Here is a 12,495-nt window from a genome sequence, read left to right on the forward strand (position 1 = left end):
TTCTCTAATTGCGGCGAGCCAGGGCTACTCCTCGTTGCGGTGCGCAGGCTTCTCATTGCGGTGGCTTCTCTTGTTGCGGAGCATGGGCCCTAGGTGCATGGGCTTTAGTAGTTGTGGCATGTGGTCTCAGTAGTTGTGGCTCGTGGGCTCTGGAGCGCAGGCTCAGTAGTTGTGGCGCACAGGCCTAGTTGCTCCATGGCATGTGGGATCTTCCGGGACCAGGGCTCAAACCCGTGTCTCCTGCGGGTTTCTTAACCACTGCACCACCATGGAAGCCCTCTTTGATCTTTTAAAATCATTAATTAGTGAGACCTGTTCTTTGTTTCACATGAAGACCTAGGAGGCCATAGTTCTCCTTCCTCCCAATCATCAGTAAAGAGAACACAAAGAGGTTTCTGAAATTCACACTCTGGTTCTTAACTTAAGCTTGTCCAGCACATGTTACAATTTCTCTTATTGCCTAGTATGGTATTCTACTTCGGCAAGGTATGACATACTCTAGTTTAACCCCAGCCCTTCCTTATTACTGTCTTGCTAACAAATCCAGCAGGGTAGAGAAAAAAATTTTCCTCCTCAGCAGTTTACACTGAAGTATATGGATACATAAACTTAACATTTTGTTAATAACCATTAAGATCTTCTGGGATGGTGTATATTACACTGGATAATAGCTGCTATGAAAAAAATCTCTTGTGAATTTGGTTAGTGTGAGTCTAAATATCTTGCTGAGTTCCAGTAAAGGTAATTTGTGTACTTGCAAATCTGAGCATCAGACTGGATTTTGATGTTCTTTCCAAGGAAATGATACCATGGTGATTAAAATTTTCTACCTCATTACTTTTTTGCCCTTGTTAAATATTTCTAGTGAATTTTTTTGTGTGTGTGTGTGGCTGCACCATGGCATGTGGCATCTCAGTTCCCTGACCAGGGATCCAACTCATGCCCCTGCCCTGGAAGTGCAGAGTCTTAACCACTGGACTGCCAGGGAATTCCCCCTAGTGAAATATTTTAAAAGGGTTGGAATATATGTATATACATATATATATACACACACATATATATACACACATATATAAATAAATAAATAAATAAATAAATAAATATATATATATATATATTTGTGCCACTTGGGATTTATACCATTTTCAGTCTAAACATCTTGACTTTCTTCAGCTGTGAGTGTAATTACTCTCAGCTATATAGGTCCTACCTGGGCTCAGTCTGATATGTTATTCATTGTTCATTTTCATAAACTTTGAAACTGAAGATATGAACATTTTAAGAGCAAATATATCAGTAGTGCAAATCAATCTCTTGCCCCTCAGGTATTCTTCATTTGTGGAAACACCCACCTTCAAAATTTCATCTGTTTTCCAAGTCCAATCTGTAACCTTGGGACTGAGTGCTGTTATGAAGTACAATAATGATCTCATTTTCTTATTGACCACAAAAGAAAAAAGACAAACATATGGTATATATTAATACGATATAGAAACATAATATATATTTAAAACATCATGTAGAAGAGCTAAGTGATAACAAAAATATTACTTAGAAATAAATATATACGGACTTCCCTGGTGGTCCAGTGGCTAAGACTCCGTGCTCCCAATGCAGGAGGCCTGGATTTGATCCCTGGTCAGGGAACTAGATCCCACATGCCACAACTAAGAGTTCGCATGCCGCAATTAAAAGATCCGGCATGCCACAACAAAGATCCCGCAAGCAGCAACGAAGATCCCGTGTGCCGCAACTAAGACCCGGTACAGCCAAACAAACAAACAAACAAATAAATAATTAAAAAAAGGAAATATGTAGACTTAAGTACATAGTAGAAAAGAAGACTAAAAATTGAGCTAGATATCTACCATCGCAAGAAGTTGGAAAAAGAACAGCAAAATAAACTTAAAAATAGTAGGACAGACAAAATAAAGATATAATCAAGGATTAGTAAACTGGAAAACTGCAAAGCCAAAATTTGATCTTTTATTTTAAAATGCTAATAATCTCCTGGCTAAACTGATCAAGGAAAAAAAAGAATAAGTTCAAATGGCCAAAGTCAGGATCAATAAAAGGAACATAGCCTCATATTGTAGAAAAAATAATAAGCATATATAATAGTATTATGAACTATTTTATGCCAATACATTTTAAAACCTAGATTAAATGGATGAATTCCTAGAATTCACCACACTAACGGATAAAAGTGTAAATCACAGAATCATCACGATAAATAAAATAAACTGTGATAAAACTTTAGCATCCACTCATGTTAAATTTCTTAGAAACTAAGAGTAAAAGGGAATTTTTCTTAACTGGATAAAGGGTATATCAACAGCAACAGTGACATCACAAAACCTTCAGTAAACATCACACTTAATCGTGAAACTTTAAAGTTTTACTTTGAGATAACAAGACAAAGGTGCCTGCCTATCACCATCTCTAATAAACACTGTACTGGAGGTTTAATCTTGTGCATTAAGGCACGAAAAAGAAAGAAAAAGAATAATTATTGTAAAGGCAGAAATAAAACTCAGTTTCAAAGATGATATGATTATGTATATAAAAAAATTGAAAAGAAATTTCATAAACTATTAGGATTATTAAGAGTTTTAGAAAGGTGGCATTACAAAAATCAACATACAAAAATTTTATTTTATATAATAGCAAAAATAATGACATTTGAAAAAGATATCTTTTATAATAACATCAAAAAGTAACAAGAAACAAAATATATACACAATCTCTATTGGGAAACTTATAAAACTTTATCAAAAGGCTTTGACTTGAAGACTACATAAATGAAGAGACATTTATGGATTGGAGACTCAAAATTGTAAATATGCCAATTTCTCTCAAATTGGTCTATTGATTCAATGTTATCAATAAAAATCCCAACAAGTCTCCCTTTCCCCTGTGAATCTTTACAATCTGATTCTAAATTTTATGTGGAAATGCAAAAGGCTGAGACTAGCCAAGGTGATACTGAAGAAAAATAAAATGACAGGACTATCCTCTCCAGATATTAAAATTTATCTTGAAGCTATAGTAATTAAGACAGTGTTTTATTGGCTTGGCTATAAACAAATAGGTCAGTGGAACAAAATAAAGAACCGATACATATATGGATTCTTCATTTATGACAGAGGTATCACATGTCATTTCTCAGTAGGGAAAGAATGGTCTTTTCAATAAATGATGCTCAGACAATTGGGTATGCACTTATGGAAAAAAAAAACAAATAAACTTCTACCTCACATCATATGTAAAACCAGCTTCAGGTTTATTAAAGATATGACTGTGAATAGAAAAATTACGACGTTTTAGAAGATAAAATAAAGGACTATCTTCATGACTGGGTTTGGGAAAGACTGATATACTTGTGAAAACAATTTGGCTTTATCTAGTAAAGCTTAAGATTCATATATCTTTTGACTTAGAAACTTCTCTCTTTAGAATGTGCCCTACACTCTAGGGCCTAGAGAAACATTTGCATCAGAAACAACTAGAATGTCTATCACTGAATTGTATGCTTATGGTTAAAATGATCAATATTATGTATTTTACCACAATAAAAACTATTGCACACCAAAAAAGTTAATTGAAAAAAGTAATTCAGGGCTTCCCTGGTGGTGCAGTGGTTGAGAGTCCGCCTGCCGATGCAGGGGACACGGGTTCGTGACCCGGTCCGGGAAGATCCCACATGCCGGGGAGTGGCTGGGCCCGTGAGCCATGGCCGCTGAGCCTGCGCGTCTGGAGCCTGTGCTCCGCAGTGGGAGAGGCCACAACAGTGAGAGGCCCGCGTACCGCAAAAAAAAAAAAAAAGATAAAAGAAAAAAGTAATTCAATAGAAGGATAGGCTTTTAAAAAAATTTAATTAATTTATTTTTGGCTGCTTTGGTTCTTCGCTGCAGTGAGCGGCTTTCTCTAGTTGTGGCGAGTGGGGTCTACTTTCGTTGCGGTGCACGGGCTTCTCATTGCAGTGGCTTCTCTTGTTGCGGAGCACGGGCTCTAGGGTGCCCAGGCTTCAGTAGTTGTGGCACGCGGGCTCTAGAGCGCAGGCCCAGTAGTTGTGGTGCACGGGCTTAGTTGCTAAGCCCGTTAACCACTGCGCCACCAGGAAAGCCTGAAAGATAGGCTTTTTAAAAATGTGCTGAAGCAATTCTATGGGCATAGGAAAAAAATGAACCTCAATTTAAACCTTTTAGAAAAATTAATTCAAAATGGATAAAAGATTTAAATGTAAAGCATAAAGCTATAAAACTTTTAGAAGTACATGGAGGAGAAAATCTTCAGGAACTAGGACTAAGTGAAGAGTTCTTAGATATGCCACCAAAAACACAATCCATAAAATAAAAATTGTTAGTTGGATTTCACCAAAATTTTAAGTTTGTTCTGCAAAAGACCCTGTTAAGAGGATGAAAAGACAAGCTCTAGACTGGGGAAAAAACATTTGCAACCCACATATCTGACAAAGGAGTTGTATCTATAATACATAAAGAACTTTCAAAACTCAGCAGTAAAAAAAAAAAACAAATAAGAAAAACAATCCAGTTTGTTTAGACTGTCAGAAAACGGGCGGAAGACATGAACAGACATTTCAGACATACAGATGTCAAATAAACACACAAAAAGATGTTAGCCATTAGGGAAATGCAAATTTAAACCACAATCATATTATTATACCTCTGTTGGAATGGCGAATGTAAAAATTGTGCTAATAATACTAAATGCTGATGAGGATATAGAGAAACTGGATCTCTCATGCATTGTTGGTGGGAATGTAAAATGGTGTACCCACTCTGAAAAATAGTATGATACTTTCTTATAAAACTAAATATACACTTGTCTTATGACCCGGCAAGTTCTTGGGCATTTATCCCAAGGCAATAAAAATGTATGATCATACAAAATATGTTCATGAATATTCATAGCAGCTTCATTTAGTATAGCCAAAAACTGGAAACAGCCCAGTATTTTTCAATGGGGGAATGATTAAACAAACTATGATACATCCTTACAGTAGGAACAACCCTCTACAATAGCAAGGAACAGACTATTTATACACATGGCAACTTGGGTAGATCTCAAGAGCATTATGCTGAGTGAAAAAAAGCCAGTATCTAAAGGTCACATACCGGGCTTCCCTGGTGGTGCAGTGGTTGGGAGTCCGCCTGCCAATGCAGGGGACACGGGTTCGAGCCCCGGTCCGGGAAGATCCCACATGCTGCAGAGCGGCTGGGCCCGTGAGCCATGGCCACTGAGCCTGTGCATCCGGAGCCTGTGCTCTGCAACGGGAGAGGCCACAACAGTGAGAAGCTCACGTACCGCAAAAAAAAAAAAAAAAAAGGTCACATACCTTATAATTCCATTTATATAACATTCTAAAATTGACAAAATTATAGAGACGGAAAACAGTTTAGTGGTTGCCAGAGGATAAGGATGCAGGTGTGGCTGTGACTATAAAGTGGAAGCAAAAGGGAGTCGTAACTCTGTGGTGATGAATCAGTTCTGTATCTTGATTGTGGTGGTTGTTACACAAATCTATATATACATGGGATAAAATTGCATAAAACTACACACACACACACAAATGAGTTGCATATAAAAACTAGTGGAACTGAATAAGGTCTGTATTTACCTCATATAAGTGGAATCATACAATATTTGTCCTTTTGTGTCTAGCTTATTTCACTAAGCATAGTATTTTCAAGGTCCATTCTTATTGTATCAAAATTTTATTCCTTTTTATGGCTGAATAATATTCCATTGTATGTATATACCACATTTTGTTTACCCATTCATCTGTCGATATACACTTGAATTGTTTCCACCTTTTGGCTAATGTGAATTATGCTGCTATGAACATTAATGTACAAATATCTTTCCGAGTTCCTGCTTTCGGTTCCTTCGGATATATACCTAGGATTGGAATTGCTCAGTCATTTGGTAGTTCTATGTTTAACCTTTTCAGAAACCGATAAATTGTTTTCCATACTGGCTGCATCATTTTACATTCATAGTGGCTACATTATTTTACAACAATCACAATGTTCCAAATTCTCCACATCCTATCTAACACTTATTTTCAATTTTTAAAAACTTATATAACCCATCCTAGTAAGTTTAAGGTGGTATCTCAATGTGGTTTGAATTTTCATTTCCCTAATGACTAATGATGTCAAGCATCTTTTTCATGTACTTTTTGGCCATTTGTAGATCTTTAGAGAAATGTCTATTCAAGTCCTTTGTCCATTTAAAAAATAGAGTTGTCTATTTATTGTTAGGTTGTAAGAATTCTTTACATATTCTGGATACTTGATCCTTCTCAGATATATGATTCATAATTATCTTTTCTCATTCTTTAGATTGTCTTTTCACTTTGATATTCTTTAATGCACAAAACCTTTTTATTTTGATGAAGTCTAATTTGTATATATATATTTGTTGCTTGTGTAATCTCTAAAATCCCATTACCCTAATACATATAAATAAGAAGTGGTATATTCATGCAATGAAATATTATTTGGTCATAAAAAGGAATGAATGAAGCTGATACATAACTTGACTGAACCTTCCAACATTATGCTAAAGAAACCAGTCATAAAATATCACATATTATATGCTTCCATTAATATGAAAGGTCTAGAATAGGCAAAGTCATAGTAATAAAAAGTAGATTATATGGTGCTTTACGATGACCTAGAGGGGTGGGATAGGGAGGATGGAAGGGAGGCTTAAGAGGGAGGGGATATGAAGACATGTGTATGCATATGGCTGATTCACTTTGTTGTACAACAGAAACTAACACAGTATTGTGAAGCAATTATACTCCAATAAAGAGCTATTTAAAAAAAAAAAAGGAGATTACTAGTTGCTTTAGGGGTAAGGTGGGTTGGGGTGATGTGAAAATAGGGGGCAATACCTAAAGGCTATGGGTTTTGTTTGTTTTGCACGCAGGAACCCAGCATTTATACATGTGGGGCTGAAGGGGTTCACTCACTCCAGTGGTGGCCAAAGTGTGGGGCCCTGCACAGGTAGTGCCGGTTCATGGCGTCCTCAGCCCTGGCTCTGTGTGACTGGAAGAACACTGCCTCCTTGTGGCGGCACTTTTGGCAGCGGTAGTGCTTGGTTCCAGGCAGCATCTGGTCCTGGGACACGTCAGTGATGTTCTGGGTCAGTTGTGTTATTTTGCTGACGTAGATGATGCCCCGTTTTTCTTCTCCAGCTGGTAATCACAATTCTAGCATGCGTAGAGAAGAATGCGGTTGTCTTTGTCCCCCTTGGGTAAAACATGTTACACTCCTGGCAGAATATAATAACCATGAAGCCTGGTTCCTAGGTCCTGTTTCCATAGCAACACCTATGGATGTTTTTAAAAAATTGTGGTAAAATGCACAAAAATTGACATCTTAACCAATTTTAAGTGTACATTTCAGTAGTGTTAAGTACATCCACATTGTTGTGCAATCTCTAGAATTCTTTTTCATCCTACAAAAGTGAAACTCTATACATATTAAACAAGAATTCCTCATTCCCCGCCCCCTTCCACTTTGTGTCTATGAATTTGACCACACTCAGCATCTCATGTAAGTGGAATCATGCAGTATTTATCTTTTTGTGACTGGCTCATTTCACTTTGCATAATATCCTCAAGATTCATATATGTTGTAGCATGTGCCAGAATTTTTTTCCCCTTCTTAAGGGTGAATAATATTCCATTTTATGTATATTTTATTTATCCATTCATCAACTGATAGACACTGAAATTGCCTATAAGTGAATATGCTATGAACGTGAGTGTACAAATATGTTAGAGTTCCTGCTTTCACGTCTTTTGGGTATATACCCAGTAGAATTGCTACATCGCATGGTTAATTCTTTTAATTTTTGAGTAACTACTGTGCTGTTTTCCATAGCAGCTGCATCATTTTATTTCCATCAGTTCAACAGTGCACAAGGGTTCCGATTTTTCTGCATCCTTGCCAACACTTGTTGTCTTTTTCCCTCTTTTTGGGGGGCCGCACTGCATGGGCGTGCAGGATCTTAGTTCCCTGACCAGTGATCGAACCGGTGCCCTTGCAGTGGGGGCTGAGTCTTAACCACTGGACCACCAGGGAAGTCCCCATCTTTTTTTTGATTACAGTCATTGTAGTGGGTGTGAGTGGTTATCTCATTTTGGTTTCAATTTGCATTTCCCTAATACAAATAATGCGCATCTTTTCATGTGCTTGTTGGCCATTTGTGTATCATCTTTGGAGAAATGTCTATTTAAGTCCTTTGCCTATTTTTAAATTGGGTGATACGGGTTTTTTTGTTTTTGTTATTGAAGTTCTTTGAGTACTCTGGATATTAAGCCCTTATCAGATACATTATTTGCAAATATTTTCTCCCATTCTATACATTACCTTTCCACTCTGTTGATTATGTCCCTTGATGCACAAGTTTTAAATTTTGATAGTTCTATTTAACTATTTTTACTTTTGTTGCCTGTGCTTTTGGTGTCGTATCTAAGAAATCATTACTGAATCCAATGTTTTGAAGCTTTTCCCGTTTTCTTCTAAGTTTTAGAGTTTTAGCTCTTACATTTATATCTTTGATCCATTATGAGTTAATTTTTGCATATGGTGTAAGAGTCCAACTTCATTCTTTTGTATGTAGATATCCAATTTTCCCAGCACCATTTGTTGAGAAGTGGGGGTTTTTTTTGAGGTGATGAAAATGTTCTAAAATTGTGATGGTTGCACGTATCTGTGAATATATTAAAAACCATTCATTTGGGCACTTTAAATGATGAGTCAGGGACTTCACCAGTGGTGCAGTGGTTAAGAGTCCACCTGCCAATACAGGGAACATGGGTTCGAGCCCTGGTCCGGGAAGATCCCACATGTTGTAGAGCAACTAAGCCTGTGCACCACAACTACTGAGCCTGCGCTCTAGAACCTGCGTGCCACAACTACTGAAGCCAGCGTGCCTAGAGCCTGTGCTCCGCAACAAGAGAAGTCGCAGCAATGAGAAGCCTGCACAGTGCAACGAAGAGTAACTCCTGCTCGCTGCCACTAGAGAAAGCCCGCACACAGCAACGAAGACTCAACGTAGCCAAAAAAAAAATAAATTAAAAAAATGATGAATCATATGTAAATTATATTTCAATAAAGTTGTTTTGAAAAAAGGAAAGTAAAAAACTCCCAACAACCCAGATTGCTGGTCCCCTCCCTCAGCGTTTCTAATTCAGCAGCTTTGGGGTGAGGCTGCTGCTACTGGTCTAGGGACTATACTTTGAGAACCACTCCGTTAACTCATAAGAAGTGATAGTTTCCTAAGGAACTTCAAAATAGCTTTCTTTTACTGTCCTTTAGAGACATAAGGATAACTATGGTTTGTACCTGGTTCTTTGATTAAGGTCCTGACATACTTTAATCTTATCTGAGTTTTCACATAGGTGGGTGTTCCTAAATGGAGCTTTCTTTGGCATATCTTCAAAGATGTATTGGATACATGGTTAAAAAAAGAAAAACTTCATAAAGAGACACTGCTTTTAAAATATTTCATATAATAAGCTTATTTTAATAGCACAAAAACTAATCTGCTTCCAATCAGTAGAGGAAAAACTTCCAAAGAATTTTATAAAAATAAGCAATACTTTGAACAAATACAAAAGCAAATAACTAGGTAAATATTACAATTATGTACTCCAAGCCCAAAAAGCAGAGACCATCATTACAAGCCAAATCATTCTGGGAACTGGTCATTCCAGGTTACCAAAATGCATAAAACAAAACTTCTATTTTTTAGCTTTACAGAAAAGAAATAACTCCAGTAAGAAAACTAATTTAAGTTTCATGAGAAATAGACCATATTGGTGACTTTAAAAGTTTTTCAAGGAGTTCACAGAAATAGGGAACATCTACATCTTGATTTTTATGGCAAATGAGTTTTATGTTGACTTTTGAAGCTTAAAAGACCAGTTGCTCTTTTGACAAAGTAGCTCCGAAGTAAAAGTCAATCAAAAGGGCAGATAACATCCGTGGGACCCATAGGTCTTTAAACCCCATCCTAAAGTATAAAGCAAAATATTACGACGAACTAGTTTAAAAATGCAAATATATTTTAGTTTAGGCTTCAATATAAGAGAAACAAAAATTATCATGATTAGGATTTGACTAAAGATTGGGTGAAGTTTTTTCATATTTGTCTATCTTACAGATAATACTGATCATTCAATATCAATGACATGCTTATTTTTGTGTATGAGAAACGTATGGCTTCAGAAACCAATACTTATATTAAGTTCATTACTATTGCCAAAACTTGACAAACCTTTATTTTGGGTGTGATATTGTTTGAAGCTGGTTATTAAATAAAAGGAGACTGAGAATCTTGCTGTAAAGCATCCTTCAGAAAGATAGAAACTGCCCAGGCAGAAGGGTGTCTATACATCTTTCTGTATTTCTATATACATCTCCTTACTACCTCACAAACACAAAAACAATATTAATATATTTACATATATGTATTGGACCAAAGATGAATTAACTTTCCCTACAAAATTATATTAGGAAAATACTAATAGACACTATTTAAAAGAAGGCAAGGTCTTCGAGAAAAGATGGCAACCATTCCAATAGCTGAGTGCTATTGCTTTCTCTTAATAACATCTCTGGAATGGAGCAAAAGGAAGATGAGTGGTTGGTAGATAGACATGACTACCCCAGAAATACCTGGTAGGCAGAAGCCAGCAACTAAAAATCACAGCCCTATATATGGAAAATGGCTAATGTTTTTGTCGGTGGTGACACCTCTTCTTATACTTAAAAGTTACTCCTTAGGGCTTGTACTGAAGCGGAGAGCACAACTTTAGTTAGGAGAATTTTCCCTAAGTGTTCTACTACTTAAACCTTTGGTAGAAAGGTGAGTAAGTTGACAGCAGGCTATTTGAGGCCTTTCATTACTCCTGACTGTAGAAATTTAAAAACCATACAAATTAACTATAACATCATCAGAAGAAATTTTAGGCTTCTATGACCTAAAGATGATTAAACAGCAATGGAGACTCTGACATAATATTGTTATTTAGTGTACTGTGCTTGATTTGTTACAACTGTAGCCCATGGGTCTACTGGTAGAAATGGCAGTCAGTCCTGAAGCAGATCTTGGTAAATTTGCTTGACTACATTCTTTAGGTAGTTGTCTTCCAGTGGCGCTTTAGACAGAATGGCAGCGATTTTATCTTGGCTGTAAAGAACAAAAGGTTACTTAATTTTTCTGGAAACTTGTCTTATTTTCAGTGGAATTCATATTTTTGAGTACAGTTTCTGAGTCTGCTACGAAGCACAAATAGGTATTTCTGGAAATAACTAGATTGTCCAGTTTAAACTGAGATTCCAAAAATAAGGCCTAAGAACCAATTCTGTATATAATTGTGAGGTATCTTGACTTAGCTGCTTTCTCTAGCTATAAATATCTGTTGGTGTTTGCTGATGGATTTGAGGTGGGCATATTCTAAACTCTGTCACTTTACAATCTGTCAGCAGTGTGTCCAAAAAGTCACAAAATATACAGTAGAAATGAAATATTTTTAGGTCTGTTTCCACAGACTAATTGAGAAAAGCACTATGACTGCACCATAAAAGTTGTTCAAATATGATCTGGACTAAGCTTATGCAGGATTTTTATCCTTCTTGATTCCTGTTTAGGTAGGGGTATTCAAAAAGTGGAGCAAGTATAAAAAAATAGACCAGCTGTCTCCAGCATCCACTGGAGATAGCAATGAAGGTCACTGACTTTAAAAGTACAAATTCTTCAAAATGAAGTCAGATAGAGCTGACATTTGGCTTTCACTATGGTCTATCCATTTTCTGACCACTTTGAGAGATCTTTCAAAAGATATAACAAAGGTAAAAAAGTAGTTGGGGGCCCTTTCCTGCTGGCCTTTTACTCACCCAATGTTTCCAAGGTGATTTTGAATAGAGAAAGGTAATGGGACAGATGGGTAACGGGCTGAGAGAGACAAAGTTATCTCAAACTTTGCAAATGCTGCTGAGCTGCAGAACAAAAGCCTCAATCTGTAAAAGACAAGATCCTCAATTAAAAATACAAAACAAAAATAGAATGAAACACAAATACATTTTGCTTTTATACTGGCATGAGAAACTTTGGTATACATCATTTCTTGTCCTTATCAAACAAACAGAGAGTAAAACAACTGCAACAAAATATGATTATGGTTGTATTTTCATTAGTCATGAAACTCAATAAAATAAATTATCTTAATAAGTTTTCAACTAATTACTTACTGTTATAGATTGAGTTGTGTCCCCTAAAAATTCATGTGTTGAAGCCCTAATCCCCAGTACATCAGAATATGAACTGATTTGTAAACAGAGTCATTGCAGATTTAATGAATTAAGATGAGGTCCTCCTGGAGTAGGGTGGGGGCCCCTAATCCAAAATGACTGGTGTCCTAATCAAGAGGGAACATTTGGACACAGACAT

At 36.6% G+C, this 12,495-nt stretch overlaps 1 protein-coding gene and 1 pseudogene across 1 annotated transcript in view; both read right to left on the minus strand.

The window, feature by feature from the left end:
• Positions 1–1,131: 1,131 nt before the first annotated feature.
• Positions 1,132–7,872, minus strand: LOC111181576 (DNA-directed RNA polymerase II subunit RPB9 pseudogene; annotated as a pseudogene).
• The window catches only part of KNL1 (kinetochore scaffold 1), a 65,956-nt gene continuing 60,646 nt past the window's right edge, over positions 7,186–12,495 (minus strand). Inside the window, 3 exon segments of the mRNA XM_089907354.1 lie at positions 7,186–11,137; positions 11,139–11,235; positions 11,943–12,065. Coding sequence (XP_089763480.1) covers positions 11,117–11,137; positions 11,139–11,235; positions 11,943–12,065 — 241 coding nt within the window. The 3' untranslated portion in view covers positions 7,186–11,116.

The sequence above is a fragment of the Delphinapterus leucas genome, chromosome 2 (assembly GCF_059928025.1).
Source record: "Delphinapterus leucas isolate spDelLeu-1000000601 "Yukka" chromosome 2, BTC_Dleu_Yukka2, whole genome shotgun sequence".
Lineage (NCBI taxonomy): Eukaryota > Metazoa > Chordata > Mammalia > Artiodactyla > Monodontidae > Delphinapterus > Delphinapterus leucas.